The sequence below is a fragment of the Mobula hypostoma genome, chromosome 23 (genome assembly GCF_963921235.1).
Source record: "Mobula hypostoma chromosome 23, sMobHyp1.1, whole genome shotgun sequence".
NCBI classification, from domain to species: Eukaryota; Metazoa; Chordata; class Chondrichthyes; order Myliobatiformes; family Myliobatidae; genus Mobula; species Mobula hypostoma.
Window position 1 is genome coordinate 34705039 of NC_086119.1, and position 22316 is coordinate 34727354.

Genomic DNA, 22316 nt, shown 5'->3' on the forward strand with positions numbered 1-22316 from the left:
CAATTCTGAGATTAATAATCAGTTTGTTCCAAGCTTGGAGAGTATTATGTGCTCTGACGTCAGTCTGTTTATTGCTTCACTCCTCATTCAGCTGCAATCAGAAACAAGATATTGAACAATGCCATAAAGTTGCTTTCCATTGTTTCATCTTGGAAGCAGAACTCACTATAGTGTCATGCATTTGCTTCATATCCTGGACGGATTTTGTACTGAACTGTATTGTAGTTTTGATACAGGGCTCTTTTTGTGGAATCTGCTCGACTGCTCCATCTTGTGTTTGGTAGAATTTGAATATGAAGTATGACTTTTCTTTTGCTTACTATGGAAAGCTTCTTTGTGGCAAAATGTTCATATGGAGCAAAAAGTGTATCGTGACTGAAAGACACAAAAAATGGTGGGATTTTTTTAAAGTGCAATTGTAAACAATAGCCAGATCAGAAATGCTGATCAAGTCAACTAGTTCCCAAAGAGAACTCTGGTAGGCCAATCAGGCGGTTCACTGCTGCTCAGAGAACAGGCACAAGGGTCGCTAGCCCCGGTACCCCAGAAACACACCTGAGCAGCGTGACGGAGGTATGCGCTGTGCATGACCTGATCTGAAAGCATCATGTTGACTCATAACAGATCGTGTTCACGGTGGAAGAGCCTGGTCAAGGATGGGGTGATCAGCACTGATGGACAAATTATACCTCCACTACCCCAATTTGAACAGATATTAACTTTAGTGGCAACACAAGAAACAAAGCTAGTACTTCAGTCATGTCACTTTAGACTGTTGTGTTATCTGAACAAATTGGTGGCATTATCATAGGTTCTTGATTGGATCTTTTGTATGATCAGATGAAGAATTGACCACACAATCTAGCTCATTATGTAAGAAATGAGTCACAAATATTTGGCTACTGGATTGAAATAGAACTGGAAGAATATTATTGAGAAAGTCATAACTTAACTTTATATACAACTTGTACGGGAGATATTAAGATGGAGTGATAGGATAGAGACCAAGAAAGACTGTGAAAGAGAAGACCAAATTAAAGACCACAGAAGAAAATAACATGTGCTTTACATCAGTTATCTCAGGCTTGAAGCATTAAAAATATTTTAAATATGGTTTCACAATATTTTCCAGTGTTTGTCTTATGATATTATAATTTTATATAATCTCATTTGTAATGTTCTAATCTATACTTCAATCTGAATGTTTTTGGAAATGAATAGTTTAAAATTAGTGCTTAGTACTTCCTGCTTTGAAGTCCATGAGAATTATTCAGTGTGACATTCTGGGTGCTTTTCTATTACCTTTCCCACTTAAAGAGTGCCATACCTAGCCTTCACACCAAACCCTGGTTAAGTGCATCATTCGGCTAATTGCCATGCCATCACACAAGCACCAATGCCTTTGAACAGAAAATCCTACAAAAGGTTGCGAGTTCGAACCAGTACGTCACAGGTAAAGCCCTCCCAACCACTGAGCACATCTACATGAAACGCAGTCATGGGAAAGCAGCATCCATCATCTGAGATTCCTGCCACCCAGGTCATGCTCTCTTCTTGCTGTTGCTATCAGATAGAGAGTTCAAGAGACTCAGGAATTGCTCCACCAGGTGCAAGAACAGTTACTACTCCTCAACCATCTGGCACTTGAATAAAAGTGGATAACTACACACATTTGCCCATTATTGAAATGTTCCTACAACCAATTATCTCATTTCAAGGGCTCTTTATCTCATTATCTCATTATCTCATATTCTCATTATTTATTGCTATTTATTTTTATTTGCATTTGCACAGTTTGTTGCCTTCTGCACTCTGGTTGACCTTTCATTGATCCCGTTATAGTTACTATTCTATAGATTTGCTAAGTATGCCCACAGAAAAATGAATCTCAGGGTTGTATATGGTGAGATATATGTACTTTGATAATAAAATTTACTCTGTACTTTGAACTTTGTTACTTTGATATACCATATGGCACAATTCCATAAACATTCACCCCTATCCCTCCCATCTCTTGATTCATTCTACCTCTAGTTAGACAGCATCTATGTTACTGCATGGTAGGGATTTCCCTGAGAAGGGAAAATCCAAACCATGGAGATTGGTTTGGGGAAAATATGTATCATTCTTTCTTGAAGTATTTTGAAGCTTCAAAACATGTCACAAACTGATCTTTCGTTAAGTCTCTTTCCCTCCTTCAGCCTCACCATTGCTGTTTCCCACTCCACCTTAATATCTCCCATGCAAGAGTAAATTATAACTTTTTCTCAATAATATACTTCTAGTTCTATTTCAATCCAGTAACCTAAAATTTATGACTCATCTCGTACATGGATTTATAATGAATTTGTATTCAGGTTCAACTTCAGCAAACCTGCTGTATCTTGCTGTTAAGATTAACTATAAGAAATACCAAGAATGTGAATCATCTGTATTGAGTAATGATGCCCTTCAAAACCTGCAAATTGGAATACTACATTTTAGATAACAATGTTCTGCAGTAAAGATTTTGAGAAAGATTCCAGGTTATGAAATGCAAATTCCCCCTGCTTGTATGTAATACCTGTAGAGACCTGGTATGCTAGTCACTGTGTGGGTGACACTATCAAAAAAATCAAGGGGCCTAATTTATATTACTTTTCTCCTCAGGTGCAAAGAATTAAGCTACCCCAAGAATCTTCCACAGATTTCCCTTATCTTCATCTTTGTGAATGAAGCTCTGTCAGTCATCCTCCGCTCTGTGCACAGTGCAGTGAATCACACTCCAGCTCATCTATTAAAAGAAATTATCCTTGTAGATGACAACAGTGATGATGGTAAGGTAATCATCAAAACATGTAGCAACAAGCTTCATTCATTATGGCCCTGACATTGTTTCTGCTTTTGATGTTATGTGAAAGCTTTTGTGGAACTGTTTGTCCATGTTTCATGTTCATTCCCTCTTGAGGGATAAAGTCTCTAATTGTTGAGATTCGGTGTGATGGCTTCCATGAAATTGCAGCTAAATTGCTCTCAACAGTGTGATTTAATAAGAGTAAGATGGCAGAGAAGAATTACAAATGAAGAGAATGATAGTGATAAAATGACAATTGGGGAAGTGGAGGTACAGTATATGTATTTGGCCTTGTGCAGTGTAGTGTATTAGGGAGGCAATGGTTTATGGCAGGCAGTTAGACTAGGTGTGACAATTTTGAGTGAGGAAGGTGGAATGGATAACATCTTGTTTTATTTGATGTTGTTGGCTGTGCTATTCCTGTGTTCCTACAAGTAAAATATATTATTGAGATTGTCTCCCTTCAAAGCCCATGTCAAATCCCTTCAAAGATTGCTTCCTTATGAGGGATCCTGTCTCTTCACCACAATCTTTACCCAATCTTTTCTTTTAACCTATTATGGGATGTGATGATTGCTGGCAAGGTCAACATCGCTCGTCCAATCTTCATTACTCATTGAAATAATTAGCTTGCAAGACCATATCTGAATTAAATTCAGCCACATCTCATTTAAAGACAACCACATTAATGGGTCCAGAGACACGTATAGATCAGTCAGGGCGGAAGATTTATATCCTTAAAGGGTATTAGTGAATTGGGAGGTAATTACAACCGCCTAGTAGATTCTCTAAAGTCCACATTCATTTAGTTATCTAATTATTTGCCAACCAGCAATGATGAGATTGATGTATTAGCTCTGGATATTAGCACAGTGACTTAACCATTCTGTCAACTGCATCCATTGTACAATCCTTTCAGCCTGTATCCTGGTTAAGGGAGACTTCTGATTCTCCCTTAGTCTGGACTGGTCTATTGCTACACATGCAGCCTATTTCACCATCTAGAAAGGCAAGTCTGTCCACCTCCAAGTAGTTGAATGTTCTCCTCCCAATAAACCTGAATGTTAGCCCAACAGATACAGACACCACATCTGTTTGGCATTTTTGAGACAGATTGTGCGTGCTGGGAAGAAATAGAATATAGCCAAGAAAGTAAACCTGACCAGGATTGTGCTGATTTATTGGACACAGGTTTCCTGTGAATTCCGCCGTTTCTATTGATTCTACATCTGAAGATTACCAGTATTAATGGCATTCAAGTAATGCTTACTTTCTCAAGAAATTTGTTGTTAAGGAGTGCAGTTTCTCAATACAATAAAAGTATCAGTTTTGAGGCAAGGTCTCAACTCAAAATAACTCCAAAGGGCCAGATCCAAAGCATTTAAGTCTAGCAACCAATAAAATTACAAGAAATCCAGGTACAATCTCTGGAAAGCTATCTCACAGGCAAAGTGGCAATTCCAGACTAAACTTGAATCAATGAAGGGTGCTTGACAGCTGTGGCAGGGCTTGAATGCTATCACTTCTTACAGATGAGCTCAATGCCTTATTATGATCACTTTGACCTTTAAACCATGGAGAACCATCACAACCTCCCAAAGGCCTCAACGACCCTGTGATTTCAGTCTCTGAGGCCAATGTGAGAGCATCCTTCAGAAATGTGAACCCACAAAAAGCATCCAGCCCAGAAGGGGTACCTGGCCGGGTACTAAAGCCCTGTGCTGATCAATTGGCTGGGGTGTTCATTGAGATCTTTAACCTCTTGCTTTGGTAGTCTGAAATACCAGCCTGCTTCAAGCAGGCTAAGTGCAGCTCCAGTGCTATTTTTAAATTTGATGACGATGCCACAGTCGCAGAAAAGGAGCATACATCAACAGAAACTTCCACCACCCAAGTCAGGCTCTCTCCTCACTGTTGCCATCAGGAGGAAGGTACAGGAGTCTCAGGACTTGCACCACCAGGTTCAGGAAGAGTTATTATCCCTGAACCATCAGGTTCCTGAACTACAAGGGATAACTTCAACTTCACTTGGCCCCATTACTGAATTGTTCCCACACCCTATCAACTCACTTTCAGTGACTCTTCATTTCATGTTCTCAATATTTATTGTTTATTTATTTTTTTATGATTCTTATTTCATTTTTTTTCTTTTTGTACTTGCACAGTTTGTTGTCTTTTGCAAACTGGTTGTCCACTCTGTTGGTCTGGCCTTTCATTGATTCTATTATGGTTATTGAATTCATTGAGTATGCCAGTAAGAAAATTAATCTCAGGGTCTATATGGTGACAAATATGTACTTTGATAATAAATTGAACTTGACTTTGAACTTTGAATATTGAACAACTATTTATCTGCCTCCACAGATGCTGTCTGACCTGCTAAGTTCCTCCACCACTTTATTTTTTGCATCAGATTCCAGCATCTGCAGTCCCTTGTGTCTCCTGAATCATAGTAATAATGAAATTGAGGAAATTCAAACATTTAAAACAATCCATTTCTTGATAGCTATTGTTTCATACTATTTTTTTCTGTTTCTAATTACCCTGAACAGAAGAACTCAAGGCTCCACTAGAAGAGTACGTGCACAAGCGATACCCTGGTCTGGTGAAGGTGGTGCGGAATCAAAAACGGGAAGGCTTGATCCGAGCTCGAGTCCAGGGATGGAGAGCTGCGACAGCACACGCCACAGGCTTCTTTGATGCCCATGTGGAGTTTAGTGCGGGCTGGTGAGTGGTTACTAATCAGCGCAGAATTTTAATGAATTCACATCACCCTTTTGTTTACACAGAAACGATATGCTCCGATTTAAATTGATAACTAAAGTTGGGGGATTTTCTTATCACTTGGTGAGTCACATATTCCTGAATGTTAAAGGGTTCAGGGTTTATCATAGCTTATTGTTTCAGTGCTTCTTCCTCATTATAACCAAGGAACTGTGATGTGCAACAGATATCGAAAGTCTGCACTTCACATTGTTAATACTTTGTATCACATTTAACAATGTATGGAGAATAAAAAATGATTTTGAACAGCATTGTTCATGAATTTGACATAAATTGAAGTTATAAAATGCAATACATAGACCTATACAGTATGGAAACAGGCCCTTCTGCCCAAAGAGTCCATGCTGACCAGAGTGCTCACACAGCTAATTCAACTTCCTACTTTCGGTCAACATCACTCTCAGCTCCCTCCCTCCATGTACCAACTGGTGAGATACAGAAGCCTGAAGACACACTCTCAACAATTCAGAAGCAGCTTCTGTTCCTCTGCCATCAGATTTCTGAATGGTCTATTAATCCACGAACACTACCTTGTTATTCCTTTGTTTTTGCACTATTTATTATTTGATAATCTATCATAATTTTATGTCTTTACACTATACTGCTACTGCAAAACAACAAACTTTGTATCATAAATGACAGTGATAAAAAACTTCATTCTGACTCAGCCTGCAAAGGGCAGAGGAGACGGTCTGCACCTTCGACAGCAGAGGCTCAAGAGATCTTCACTGCAGATTCCTCTGGTCATCTTCACGTACTGTTACATACACCATCACACAGCAGCTACCCAGACTGTTGACTCCTTCTCCTTGACACCTTACGCAATAACAGTAGTAATGTCATATATTTGAACTTCACCCCTGTTGGAGGAGCCTATGATGGGCTAAAGGACCTGCCATCAACTCGATCAATACCTGGCAACCCTCAGCGTTGGAGATAGAAACAAAGTCTTGCTTCTGCTTTTTCTTCAAGCTCCCTACTCTTGCAAACAAGCAACTCAGTCTCTGTTTATTCTCATTTTCAAAACTCCCCAGGTTAAATCCAGCTTACAGCTGCTTTGTTGGACTTCGAAGTAGGGATGTTTCATTCTTTTCCTTGTTCTGTTTCTACTGACCTTAATTCTATCTGTGTGTGTTTCACAGTCCCCTTCACTTTCTTGCACAATAAAGGTATTGGAAAGTGGCTTGAATGGTCTGCTTGTTTTATGCACTGCCTGTTACTGTAACTGTAGCAGATATCTTTACAGCAAAGATAAATTTAGAATCAGAATCCGATTTATTACCACTGATATATGATGTGGAATCTGTTTTGCAGCAGCAATATCATGCAAAGACAAAAATATTTATCAAATTTATAGATTAAAATTTATAAATTGTGAAAATATAAATAAATCGTGCAAAAAGAAAGGAATAACAAGGTAGTGCTTATGAGTTGATAGACCATTTAGAAATATAATGATGGAGGAGAAGAAACTGTTCCTAAAACACTGAGTATGGGTCTTCAGGCTCCTGTACCTCCTCCTTGATGGCAGTAATAGTCATAGTCATACTTTATTGATCCCGGGGGAAATTGGTTTTCATTACAGTTGCACCATAAATAATTAAATAGCAATAAAACCATAAATAGTTAAATAGTAATATGTGAATTATGCCAGGAAATAAGTCCAGGACCGGCCTATTGGCTCAGGGTGTCTGACCCTCCAAGGGAGGAGTTGTAAAGTTTGATGGCCACAGGCAGGAATGACTTCCTATGACGCTCTGTGTTGCATCTCGGTGGATTGAGTCTCTGGCTGAATGTACTCCTGTGCCCTACCAATACATTATGTAGTGGATGGGAGACATTGTCCAAGATGGCATGCAACTTAGACAGCATCCTCTTTTCAGACACCACTGTCAGAGAGTCCAGTTCCATCCCCACAACATCACTGGCCTTACGAATGAGTTTGTTGATTCTGTTGGTGTCTGCTACCCTCAGCCTGCTGCCCCAGCACACAACAGCAAGCATGATCGCACTGGCCACCACAGACTTGTGGAACATCCTCAGCATTGTCCAGCAGATGTTAAAGGACCTCAGTCTCCTCAGGAAATAGAGACGGTTTTGACCCTTCTTGTAGACGGCCTCAGTGTTCTTTGACCAGTCCAGTTTATTGTCAATTCGTATCCTCAGGTATTTGTAATCCTCCACCATGTCCACACTGACCCCCTGGATGGAAACAAGGGTCACCGGTGCCTTAGCCCACAAAAATTTACAGAGGAGGGTATGTTCCAGATGGTGAATGTTCTTAATGATGGATGTCACCTTTTTGAGGGACCACCTCTTGAAGATGTCCTGATGGTGCTGAAGATCGTGCCCAAAATGGAGATGGCTGAGCTTATAACCCTCTGCAGCTTCCTGCAATCCCGTGCATCGGAGCCCCATAACAGGCTGCGATGCTTCCAGCCAGAATGCACTTCACTGTGCATCTGTAGAAATTTGTAAGAGTCATTGGTGACAGAACACAGATGGTGATCAGTGAAATTAAATATGTAGCCTGTTTGTCAAAAGTAGTTATCCGCAGGGAGGAAAGGCAACTGAGGACACAAGAGCATGAGCAAAGAAATAAAGGCTGTGAATTATAACCAGGTAAGTCAGTGTGACTGTATGGCAACCACCTATGACTCTGTGGGTAGTAAGTAGCCATATACTGCATATATATATATACACTTAATTGTAATTATGAAGAAATTGATCCTCACCACTATTGGGTCTAGGTGAATCTATCTACAACAGAATAAACAAGGATACTGGATCAGAGCTTTGGCATTTTTAAAAATTGCAGCTGCCTGCCTAATGCTCAGAGCACCTTGTTCTCTTACATCAGAGCTCCCTTAGGAATTCATGGTAAAAATAGTTCCACTGCCCCAGCAGTAAATTGGGGTATTGTGCTCCTCTGATAATTGCTTATACAGTAGATATGTTGGCACTTCTATAAAGCATTGCAGTTACGTTTTGTCAAGTGCATCACAGATATCTGTAAATTTTTGTGAGCTATTGAATGTTACAATTGGTGAGTTACCAATGGGAGACATTCAGGTAGGGAGCTTATTACTAGAGTGATAACTTGTCCAGCTTTGAAAGCAAGCAAAGAATAAAGACAAGAAGCAGTCAGGATGCACAAACAGTGCCTTGCCTGCAAGGCAAAAGTCAAGAGTGCAGGTACGGTGGGTTGAGTTGCCTCTTTCTGTGCCTTAAATTTCCATGAATCAATGGCTTGAAATTTGTTGAAAGCATGTTACCACCCAAATGCACCACCAGAGTTAAGCTTGGGTTGATGATGCAGGTATGATGAGGTTTTGTGAAGGCACGTGATGTTATGAGGTGAGGGATGGAGTGGAAACTCTGTCGTAGAATACGAAAGTTACCAAGCGTCTAATCTGTAGCCAGAAGGCTGGATCCGTTGGATCTAAGCTTTCATGACCTTTTGCAATTGCTTTCTTGGCAGCAGGACTTGTGTGACATAATTGGACCCCATGGGAAGTTGTGGGTGGTGAGAAGAAACAAGTCTCACAAATAAAATAGCTGGAAAGCAATCTGAAAAGTGGAAAGGACTCTTCCCCAGTGCTGACATGTGGGAAAGCTGATAAGAATTTGGTTCTGAGTGCCCCTCAGTATTGATTTGAATTGATATACTATTGAAATCAAATAAATATCTTAAAAGTCAGAAGATTTAAAAAATCATAAATGCAAAAGAATCAACTGAAATCTACAATTTTGATTAATGAAAAGCATTTAGAGTCAACAAATAATTAAACACAATTCAGAAAATTATTTTCTTTCTTTCTCATATCTGTAAAACACTTGTTAAGTAAATGGACCCACAAATCCAATATTAGCAAACCCTGGCTCGGATCTAATGATAGATTCCATAGATTCTATGTGGAGTTCAGCAGCTGTTACGGAGAAATCATTGGCAGAACTTACCCAGCAAGTTTAAGAGTTCTGCATGCATGTTGGAATCCTGAACTGGCAGGAACTTAGCATAGGAAAGCAAATTCTTATAGATTATTGTGCAATTTCCAATATTTCTAGCAGGTACCAACACTGTAATTCCATGAATGTCAGTTTTCAATAACATTGGTAATTGGTTCATTATTGTCACGTGGACTGCAATACAGAGGAAAGCTTTTGATTGCATGCCATCTGGTCAGACAAAGACATTGAGGTGAGGTCGTTCAGAAAGATAAAGAAGAACAGAATGCAGAATCAGGTCCAACAGTTACAGAGAAAATTCAACGCATGTAGATAAATAAAGTGCAATGGCCATGGCAATCAGAGCAACATACACAAAACAACATACATCAAAGTTGCTGGTGAACGCAGCAGGCCAGGCAGCATCTATAGGAAGAGGCGCAGTCGACGTTTCAGGCCGAGACCCTTCGTCAGGACGACAGGGTCCTGACGAAGGGTCTCGGCCTGAAACGTCGACTGCACCTCTTCCTATAGATGCCGCCTGGCCTGCTGCGTTCACCAGCAACTTTGATGTATGTTGCTTGAATTTCCAGCATCTGCAGAATTCCTGTTGTTAACATACACAAAATGCTGGAGGAATTCAGCAGGTCAGGCAACATCCTCAGAAGTGAACAACCAGTCAATTTTTCACTTGAACCCTTCTTCAGGACTGTAAATTAATCTGCTGGGGTCATCTATTGTACCCGGTGCTCCCAATACCGCCTCCTCTACGTGGTGAGACACGTCGTAAACCGGCGTACGTCTTTATCGAGCACCACTGCTCCATGCGCCGAAAGCAGAACTTCCTGGTGCCCCAACATTTTAATTCAGATGACCATTCCTATTCCATCATGTCAGTCCATATCCTCCTCTTGTGTCATGATGAGACCACTCTCAGGGTGGAGGAGCAACACTTCATATTCTGTCTTGGCAGCCTCTAACCTGATTGCATGAATGTCAATTTCTCATTCTGGTAAAACAATTTTCCCACACCTCCCTCCAATAATTCCCCGTTCTGACCTTTTCACACTAGCTTATCACTTCCCCTTTGGTCCCTTTCCTTCCCCTTCCCTTTCTCTTGTGGTCCACTGTCCTCTCCTATCAGTTTCCTTCTTCTCCAGCCCTTGACCTTCCCACTACCTGGCTTTACCTTTCACCTTCCAGCTAGCTTCCTTCACCTTCTGCCACTTCTTTTATTCTGGCATCTTCCCCCTTCCTTCTCAGTCCTGAAGAAAGGTCTCGACCAGAAACGTTGACTGTTTATTCATTTCCATAGTTGCTACATGAGCTGCTGAGTTCCTCCGCCATTTTGTGTGGGTTGCTTTGGATTTCCAGCATCGATAGAATTTCTTTTGCTTATCATTGGCAACTAGAATTTGACTCTTGAAATATCTGGAGAAGCTTAACCATAAAGATGGATTTAGAAGGGATTCCTAAGGTGGAAGAGGATTGAATGAAATGAAGAGCCTTTGGAGTTAAAATTTAATACCCGAATAGCTGAAATCACAGTCACCAGTAGTAAATCAGAAGTAGTTAGTAGGATGAATGGCAGGGAAAGAAAAGTACATCTAAAAGCACATATTCGAATAAAAGTAGTCTTAGCTGAGTTTTTGCTTAGGTAAAAGAGAAAAGAAATAGCTACAGTACAGCACAAAAGTCTTAGACACACACACTCACACACACTATATATATATATATATATATATCTATAGCTAGCTATATATATTTTAGCCAGGTACCTAAGACTATGTTGGTTAAAATAGGAAGGTAGTTGGGAAACAGAAGTATAAGTACTTAGCTTTGTATTAACTCAGTGGTATTAAGTGTTATTTGGTAACTGGAAAGGCATAATATACAGTACTGTGCAAAAGTCTTAGGCATCCTAGCTATATAAATGTACCTAAGACTTTTGCACCATACTGTAGGTCGGGGAGGAACTTGAATACAAACACTGAAACTTCAAATCTGAAGCATTGACGGAAAGGTCTGTGAGCTCAACAGTGAAGAAAGGCAGGGAACTGGTGAAGAAAAGTATACTGCCCAAATTTACAGGACGGATGGTGTGACAGGAAGAAAATAACAGGCAAGGGATCTGGATGAGCTGAGGTGGTGGTGGACACAAGTGTTGCTACAGAGTTGAGAGGTGTCGACCTTGGTGATGGCGATAGAGATGGAGATGGAGAAAATATACAGTCACAAATTCACTTCTTTGTCAATGTGTGCCAAAATTTTAAAGAGTCTTGTCAGCTTCAGATTCTGGTAAGGGAATGAGAATGGATAGAGTTACAAGGAGCAAAATAATACTGAGAACAGTAAAGAGTTCTTGAAAATGAATCTGTAGGTTGTAGAATCAGATCAGAGCAGTGTGGTGAATGAAGTTATCCACACTGGTTTTGGAGTCTGATGGCTGTAGGGTAATAAGTGCTCCTGAACTTGATGTTATGGATCCTAAGACGCCTGTATGTTCTAACCAATGGTAGGAGCGAGAAAAAGGCATAACCTTCAATGGTAAGGGTCTTTAATGACGATACCGCTTTCTTGTGGCAGCACTCCATTTAAATGTACTCAATTGTGTGGACGGCTTTGGATGTTCTAGATTGGGCTGTAACCACCATTCTGTAGCCCTTTCCTTTCCCGAGCATTGGTGCTTCCATACCAGGCCTTGATGAAACCATCTGGGATCATTTAGAGAATATATCTGTAGGGCAACTTGACAGCATAGCTGTTCGTACAACACCTTAAAGCACCAACTGTACGATCAAGCTTCTTTAAGAAGTTTGTATATTCTCCCCATGATGTGTGGGCTTCCTCCCACATTCCAAAACATATGAGTTAGGGTTAGTGAGTTGAGGGCATGCTATGTTGGTGCAATAAACATGGCAAGTCTTGTGGGCTGCCCCCAGCACAACCTCGTCGCAAGCTGAATATTTTGCTGTACGTTTTGACGTTTCAATGTATGTACATGTAACAAATTAAGCTAACCTTCATCTTTGTTCATTTAATACTGGACCTCAGAGGAACACTAGGGAAAATCAGAGGCTAGGGAGGTCATAAATGTGGTGTTAAACCAATGACAAAAGCTCATATGGGGAAGGAGACATTTTGTTTTTGCAGAAGTTAGAAATAGCAGAGGAATGAGGTAAGTCATTGTAGGTGTCCAGTGATAAACCAGAGTCAAAATTAAAGGCATTCCACGTGTACCACTTACAACCATCACCTCAAGAAATACTAAATTTAGTTAACAACAAAGAAGCCATATTGGTTAAAATTATCTACCAGCACACAATGAAGATCTTAAGAGTTCAGAGGGATAGAGTGATACTTTTTCCTTCACAAGTGTGTGCTCTTTTCTTGTGAATGTGTCAGGGTCTGAACTGGTTCAAATCTGAGTGCTCACACTCTTTAGGAATAGCTAAACTTTATTGTAGGGAATTCAATTTATTGACCATTCCTGAATAAATTTGCAAAAATCACTTGAAGTTTTTACTGTACTCATGTAGAAGATAGAAGGTACATTGTCAAACAAAGTAATTTCATACCAAGGCATTTGTAACTTGATTGTAGAGAAAGGCTTTTACCATGATTGATACACTTTGTAGGTTAATGGTCTGTGCTAAGAGCAATCAGGGTGGGTGCTTTTCAGAACCTTCGTCTAAATTGGTCAATTTTGCTTTTCAGTTGACAACATAATACAGGAACTATGACATGATAATTGATGCTTTTCAAAGTATCAAGTTTGTGAATGCTTTGAGATTCAATTTTCACAGAATCTTAGTTTTTTCCTCCTTGCAAATTTAAGTTCTCTTTATTTGCTGAAAACCACTTAGCAGCATTGGTGCAGATATGGTGTGCTAACAATGATGCTTCCCGGGATTAATTTAATTCCAACCTGAGCAAAGAGCAAAATGAGTGTCTGGTGTATTTTGTTGTCTGGAAGACTGTGGTGAATACTTTCTCCTTCCTACAAATATCATTGAGAATTTCACAAATAATCTTTTCTGCTTTCCTGGAGCATAGACACAAAACATAAACATGTAACATCGTCTGAAAAAAAAATCTTTGTAAAATCTTTAGAACTTGCTTCACAAAAAAAGGATTGGATTAAAAAAGGCAGAATTTAAATGTCATGTTTACCCAAAAACATACTCAAGCCAAGTAAAATTGTAGAATAACTAATGACACCAAACTCAAGATAATCTTAAACAGTGCACTTTAGTTCTAATCCTCCTGTTTGATTAGTCTTTTAGAAATTTGGTCTTCTCCCTTTTGTCTTTGGAGACTGCCATGTCTTATTTATTAATCTTACTGGTGCTAGGTCCCATGTGAATCAAACGATGAAAACCTCAATTTCCAATACCTTGGTGGCAGACAAAGTTCTACACTTTGAAACTTCTGGAATAGGCAACTGTACTGAAACTTATTATTCACCACTTCTTGTGCTATTTTGCTGGTCTCCTGCTGAAGTAGAACCAAACTTATTTTAGAGCTGTTATATCTAATGGAACTTTGAACTTGGAATATAACCACAATAGATGGCTTGCCTTTCCATTTTTGCCCATAGGAATCAAATTACTTTAGGCATAAAGAGCTGGGTTGTCCAAAGGTTCAGTCAGAAATTTTATCTTTACCTACTATGCTATAAAATGTATTCACCCTTCCTTGGAAGTTTTCACGTTTTATTGTTTTACAACATTGAATCACAATGGATTTAATTTGGCTTTTTTTTGACACTGATCAGCAGAAGAAGACTCTTTTGTGTCAAAGTGAAAACAGATCTCGACAAGGTGATTAAATTAATAACAAATATAACACACAAAATAATGGATTGCATAAGTATTCACCACCACCCCCCCCACCACAAACCAGTATTTAATAGATGCACCTTTGGCAGCAATTACAGCCTTGAGTGTGTGTGGCTAGGTCTCTACCAGCTTTGCATATCTGGATACCGCAAATTTTCCCCATTCTTATTTACAAAACTGCTCAAGCTCTGTCAGATTTCATGGAGATCGTGAGTGAACAGGACTTTTCAAGTCTAGTCACAAATTCTCAATTGACTTGAGGAGTGGACTCTGACATGGCCACTCCAGGGCATTAACTTTGTTGTTTTTAAGCCATTTTTATATAGCTTTGGCTTTATGCTTGGAGTCATGACTTGCTGGAAAACAAATCTTCTCTCAAGTTGCAGTTCTCTTGCAGACTGTATCAGGTTTCCCCGTATTTTGTTGCATTCATTTTATCCACTATGTTCAGCAGCCTTCCAGGACTTGCTGCAATGAAGCATCCCCACAGCATGATGCAGCCATTACCATGCTTCACGATACGATGGTGTGTTTTTGATGATGTGTGGTGTTTGGCTTATGCCAAACAGCATTTAGTCTGACGGCCAAAATGCTCAATTTTTGGTTTCATCAGACCATAGAGCCTTATTCCAGCTGATGCCAGAGCCTCCCACGTGACTTCTGGCAAAGTCTAGCTGAGATTTCATGTGAGATTTTTTCAACACTACCTTTTTTTCTTTGCCATTCTCCCATAAAACTGTGACTGGTGAAGCACAGTACACACAGTCTCTCCCATCTCAGCCACTGAAGGTTGTGACTACTCCAGAGCTGTCATAGGTCTCTTGATGGCCTCCCTCACGAGTCCCCTTCTTGCACGGTCACTCAGTGGTTGAGGTTGGCCTGCTCTAGGTCATTAGAGCATTACATCTGTGCTCTATTATTTCCATTTCTTGATGATTGACCTATCTGTACTCCAAGGAATATTCAGTGACTTGGAAATTTTCTTGTATCCATCTCCTGATTTGTGCTTTTCAATAACCTTTTCAGGGAGATGCATGGAGTATTCTTTTGTCTTCATTGTGTAGTTATTGCCAGGATACTGACTTATCAGCAGTTGGACCTCTCAGATACAGGTGTATTTTTATTACAGGTGTATTTTATTGAAACACCTTGACTGCACATGATGACCTCCATTTAACTAATTATGTGACTTCTAAAACCAATTGGCTGCACCAGTGATGATTTGGTGTGTCATATTAAAGGTAGTGAATACTTACACAATCAATTATTTTGTGTTTTATATTTGTAATTAATTTAGATCGCTTTGTTGAGATCTGCTTTCACTTTGACATGTGTTACGTACCCCGTAACTGGGTTGCCAAACCAGCAGAAATGGATCACTCAGTTGGAGTCTGGATTACTAGAACTAAGAAAGTTTTATTAAAGAAACAAGCAACACAGTAATCGAAAGGATAATAAATGCAACAGTTCAGCAATGATAAACACACATGTGCACAGAATTAAGATAACAGCATCAATCAAGCTCTATCGTTGTCTAGGGATAAATGACCAATTTCAAAGTGACACAAAGTTCAGTCCAATTTAGTAGTTCAGTTCGCTGTAATCGTTGCCATGGCGATGGACAACGTGGGGGGAGAGAGAGAGAGAGAGAGAGAGAGAACGACTGATCATTCAGAAACAGCTTCCACTCACAGACCGGCGATATTTCTCACAAAGCAGCTTTCCGGGCGGGTCCCTTGTGATGTCACCTGCGGTCACCGACTGTGACCCCTCCTCCAGATGCGGTCGATCCTCTGCAGTGAACCCGGCACCCAAGCGAGGGTGGACACACACCAGGTTCCCGCTGATCGTACCTTTCCACCCTGTGCGTTGAAGGTCCGGTACTTCCCACCGACTCGTGAGAGGCGCACCGCTTCCAGGGTCTCGTTACCTCGGGTGTCGTGTGTGTCCTGCCTTAGCAAACATGTCCCTTTTTATCCCCCTGCTGGGGCATCGCCTGTCCACTACTTCAAACAGTTCAGGGTTCAAAGGGGGGAGCCGCTCCAGACAGCTCTCTCTCTCGTCCCTTCATTACACATCTCCAGATGCTGTTTCATAGTGTTCCTTATCTCTCTCTTGAAGACAGGTGGCAGACCAACTGCTGATCACACAGGACAGCTAACATCTTATCTATGTGTATTCTCGTCACACATGAAAGAGTGTTTTTCTGTTGATCAGTGTCAAAACCAAGCCAAATTAAATCTCAATGTTGTTAAAAAATAAAACATGAAAACTTCCGGGGGGGGTGAATACTTTTTATGGGTGCTGTATATTGACTGGGATTGGCTTAGTGATGGGCTAGAAATTATTAACTGCATTCAATATAATTTTTTGAGACAATACATCAATCGACCTACCAGAGAAGGTACTGTACGTGACCTTAGGAAATGAAACTGGGCAGGTGGGGGGTAGTGTCTGTGCAAGAACACTTGACTGTGCACGGTGAAACAGAAAACAGTGACCTTAGTTCAGTAAGTTTCAGGGTTGTAATGGAAAGAGATATGATTGATCCACAAGTTACGATGCTAAGTTAGGGGAAGCCTGATTTCTGTGCCACAGAGAGGACGTGGCAATTGGGAGCAGAAGTTTCTGGGTAAATCAATATCTTACAAGTGAGTCTTTCAAAAGAGAATTAGCAAAAATTCAGGTTAGCATTTACAACTAAGGGTGAAAGGTAAATAAGGCAAGATGAGCGAACCTTGGATAACAAAGTTATTAAAATTTGTGATGTGTGTAAGCAACTACAATGAAGTGTGTGCTTTGAGAAATATAGAGGGTGAAGAAGAGCAAATTAGGATGGCATATAGAGGCCATGAATTCTTCTTGCTCGGTGCAGTTAAAGGGAATCTTAAGTTATTCTATGAGTTTGACAAACTTCTACATTCTTCTATGACTATAAATTTCTATATTATTATATGACTTTGACAAACTTCTATCGATGCACAGTGGAGGATCGCCTAACTTGTTTCATTGAGGCCGGGTATGGCAACACCAATGCCCAGTAACAGAAAAAGGCTGCAGAAAGTAGTGGATGCAGCCCAGTCCAGAACATTCAAAGCCTACCCCATGGTTGGGTACATTTAAAAAGAGTGCTGCCACAAGAAAGTGGCAATGTCTATAAAGACCGCTACCACTGAAGTCCATGTCCTCTTCTCACTATTACCATTAGGTAGGTTCAGGAGCATATTACCCTACAACCCGTCAGGGTCAAGTTAGTCTCACTTTAGTCTCATAAGTCTAACGTTCTCAGTTTTATTTTATTTACATAGTTTGTCTTATCTTTGCTTATTTCACTTCAACGTTTGTCAGTCTTTACCTTTTTCAGTTTTTCATAAAATTCTATTTCTTTTTTCCTGTAAATGTCCGCAAGAAAGTGAATCTCAAGGGAATATATAGTAGCATACATGTAGTTTAATAATAAATTAAGTTTGACATTTGAGCTTTGAACTTTGAGTATGTTGGAAGTACTGTTCCCTCTAAGCTGTGTACGAGCGAGACCACGCAGTAACTGAAATGTTCCTGCACACATAGCCTCTGTTTTCACGCGGCTGGAATGAAGAAAAACAGGAAAATTTTTATTAAATGCGAAAGGTTTTCTTTGTTGTATTGTATTTCATTGTACCCTTCAATTAATAAATAAAATCAGAAGTATGTGAATAACACACACAAAATGCTGGAGGAACTCAGCAAGCCAGGCAGCGTCGATGGAAAAAAATACAGATGACATTTCGGGCTGAAACCCCTTCGGCAGGACCCAGTAAATATGTGAATTTTCAATTTTCATTCTAAATAATCATAGCATGCATATTACAAAAAAAATTTAAAGTGCTGAGCAGTTTTCAGGCCATGAAAACATTTCCTGCTCAGAGTAATGATTGGTCCGAGCAAACAAATTATACAGAACGTTGCTTAGAAACAAGAGGGGAGCTTGAGAAAGGATGGGTCCCCTATGATGTGGAGCCAAGGGATGTAGGTGAAGTTCTATGTTGGCAGCCTGGGGTGTGTCACTATTTAGAAGGTGGAGGTGTTAGGTTACAAAGTGTTTAAAGTTTAGGGTTGGTTGAGATCTATCGCAGAGTGCTGTGGGAAACAAGGGAGAAGATTGCTGAGCCATGACAGATTTTTAACGCTTTGATAGCCACGGTCAAGGTACCAAGACTGGAGAATATTGAATGCTGGTCCTTTACTTCAGAAAAGAAGTGGGGACAGGCCGGTGAACTTTACATTGGTGGAAGAGAACTTATTGGAGAAAGATCGAAGGGACAGGATTTGTATTCATTTGGAAAGGCAGGAATAGATTAGGGATGATCAGGATGTGGAGAAACTCCCATCTCTTTAATTAAGATGTTTGAGAAGATAACAATGGGTGGTGGGGTGGTGGCTCTACCAAAGGAGGTGCAAGGTGCTTCTTCCCTCCGCTAGCCTGCAGGTCACCCTTGGGCTAAGTGTAGCACCTGCTTAGCCTTCTGAATGGGGTTATGTGAAGCCATGGGCTCAGGTGGTGGATGGTCATATGAGCAGCTGCTGCATATCATGTCCTGATTGCTAATGGCAGGCAGATAATCTCTGAAGAGTATTAATAATGACTGGAGTCATCTGTCTTGTAAAGACACTACCCAGAAGAAAGCAATAGCAAATCACTTCTGTGGAAAGAATTGCCAAGAATGATCAAGGTATTGGGACTATGATTGTTTATGTTATACAATATGGCACATAATGATAATGATGAAGAATGAAAATTAAAGCAGGGCAGTAAACTGTCAGGACATTAATGAAGCATTTGACAAGGAGTTGCCTGATACACTGAACCAGAATGCTAAGGCACATGGGATCCAAGGTAGATTGGCTAATTGGATCCAAAATGGGCTGGGTGATGGTAGGCAGAGGATAGTTTTGAAAGGATGTTTTGGGTAATGCTATCTGGAACATTCTATCAGAGGATCTGCTGGAATCAGATGCAGTCACCATGCTTAAGAGGGACTAAGGCAGACACAAATAAAGAAGACATAGAAGGGTATGGTCCTACTGCTGTTAAATGGGATTAATGTAGATGGGCAAACTGGTCTTCGATGAACATGGTGGACCGAAGAATGTTTTCTTTGTCTAGATTGCTCTATGGTTCCATGAGTCCAGTACTTAGCAGATTAAAGTGTATCAGTGAGAGAGAAACATAGTGAATGTCTTGGGCCAAGATCCCTTCATCAGAACACAAAAGTGAGAAATTATGCATGTTTTCAGTTGCAGCGTAGGGGCAGAGGTGGAGACAACAAAGAGAATGTCAATGATGGACTGGAGACCTAAATTGGTATAGCAACATTTCCTTTAAAAGAATGGTTAATAAGCACAGAAGAGAGGGCAAAAAAGCAGCAATGAAACAGTAGGTGCAAACGCATAAATGGAGAAGTAGCTCCCTGAAATTAAATTAAATACAGGTGACAGATAACCCCAGCATTATGAGAGGGACCAGAGTGGATGGGGTTGTGTTCCTAGAAAAGTGTCTACCAGAAAGATGTGTCATCTGCACAAGCATCAGGAAGTACGAGTTTAAAAAATAAATGGTGCGTTTACTTATTTAGTTTTTTCGAGTAAATTCTATAAGAGTGAATTTTATTTATTCTGTATTTCAAATTCGTTGTGAATTCTGTAAGGGCAAATTTCCAGTGCTTGAATGGCAGTAACAAGGGAACCATCTGTGTTGAGCCTTGAGGACTGCAATCTGCTCAGATGGAAGATAAGGTGCTATTCCTCATCTTTCACTGTGCTTCATTGAAACAGTATAGGAGATGAAAGCTAGAGAGGTCTGAATAGAAATGGAATGGAAAGTTAAAGTGATAAGTATAGTGTTTGGATGGAACTGAAAAGTGATCATTCAATCTGCTATCCTCCAATGTAGATGGGACCAGTTAGTGAGCACCAAATACAATGTCATTACAAGAAAGTGTATGGATCATAGTTTACATAGTTTATTTATGTAACTGAAGAACAGACGAGGAGGAAATAGCGAGCCATTGTTATAGAAGTAAAATTTAAAAAATGGCCTTGATAATTGGATGTCAGAAGTAAGAAGAGCCAAGCATATTATATGAGCAATTTTTTTTGCTTGCATTTTGTTGGGGAGTTGGTTAAAAAAAACCTTAACAGTTGTGGAAGCAGAATTCAGTACCTGGATAATTTAAATTTTGGAAAACATTGATGAGAAGGAAAGAATCATTTGGCATTAAAGGGGAAATTAGACAGGTTTAGATGTCATAGAGATTTCATTTGAGATCAGGGCACATATTAAAGATTGGAATGACAACTGATGAAAGATGTGATTGAAGCAGGCTAGAGATTCACAAAATGACTAGAGCAGTTCTGCAGGTGAAAATTTATTACATGAATGCACACATTATCTGCGTGTTGTTATTCTTTGTTACATTTACCTCACAAATTCTTTCATCAGTTATCCACAAATGAAACCTGTCAGTTTACAGTATACCATGCATAACTGACAAGTACTCAATGCTTTATGTTTGGGTCTATACTTAGTTCACCATTTAACTGCAGTTTTCTAGTATAACATGATGTAGAACGATCAGAAGAAAAATGATTTCCAGTTCGCATGCCCTGCATTGAAATTAACTTGTTGGTGTCTCCAATGTGTACTATGCAATCAATTGACTTTAAAATATTTTACTTCAAGCAGATCTTCAGTTGTCTAGTTGGCATCGAGCTGCCGATTCTCCCAAGTTAGCAGTCACAATAAATATGGTATAACCAATCCGATTAAAGTAAACATCAGGCTTGTGGCTGTCAGCCCAGGTAGTGCTGAGGAAGAAAGATTAGGAATATGGAGATGAGATTTGATGCCTAGCAAAATGGAGAAATGCACTGAACAACATTGATGTTTTCTGACATGTATGAGGAGGGAGAGGGGTTCAGAGCTTCAGCAGAACTCAAGATAGAATTTCAATATAAGGGCAAGGGAGGGACGCCTACAGAATTGGGAGAAGGTTGTTGGACATGGCACTGGAACCTTTATGGAGAACGAACAAAGGGAGGGATGCTTTATTCTTTCAGGAACACCAGGCATATGCACAGAAAGTAGGGGGAGCAAAAATGGTAGGACCCAAGTCCCAAAGTGCTTAATACAGTGCCACTAGGTCACTGATCTTACTTATGTGGTCAAGATCAGTAAATCCATCTTAAACTGTATCTCTGACCAAATGCATCACCAACCTCCATCACTCCTTAATTCCTCAACTGGATCACTCATTTACAAATAATCTCCATCAATCAGGATTCATATCTAATATTCATGAACATCATCTCACCACCATATACCTAACACTGCAAATCTTGCACCATGTCTCAGTATCCACAAGCTGCTAGCTATTCAATATTGCAGCCAGATCAGCAAGATTTCTTTGTGTACACAATCTTTAGGGCACTCGCTAGAAGGAAAATTTTCCCGCCACCTTTATAGGAATGGACTTTCTCTTGTCCTCACCTATCATCTAATGAGCCTCTGTGTTCAACACATCATTCTTCACAACATCCGCCATCTTCAACGGGATTCTCCCACCAAACACATCTTTACCTTCCCCACCCACACTCACCACTTTCCACAAGGGTTGCTCCCTTGATGATTCCCATGTCCATTCATCCCTCCCCATATATCTGCCTCCTGACACACACGGCAGCAAGTAAGCAAATTGCTGTACCTGCCCACTTACCTCTTCCTTTACTTCCATTCAGAGCCCCAATCAGTCATTCCAAGTGAGGCAACACTTCATCTGTGAATTGGTTGGGATCGTCTACTGCATCCACTGCCCATGAAGCGGCCTCCTCTACATTGGTGAAACCCAGTGTAAATCAAGGACTGCTTTATC

The 22316-nt window shown here is 40.2% G+C and overlaps 1 protein-coding gene across 1 annotated transcript in view; it reads left to right on the forward strand.

Annotated features, from left to right (window-relative positions):
- Positions 1-22316, forward strand: part of galnt17 (polypeptide N-acetylgalactosaminyltransferase 17) — a 477425-nt gene that overhangs the window by 94585 nt on the left and 360524 nt on the right. The window contains exons 3-4 of the mRNA XM_063031853.1: positions 2650-2816; positions 5386-5560. Of these exons, the coding sequence (XP_062887923.1) occupies positions 2650-2816; positions 5386-5560 (342 nt within the window). The remainder of the gene's footprint in view (positions 1-2649; positions 2817-5385; positions 5561-22316) is intronic.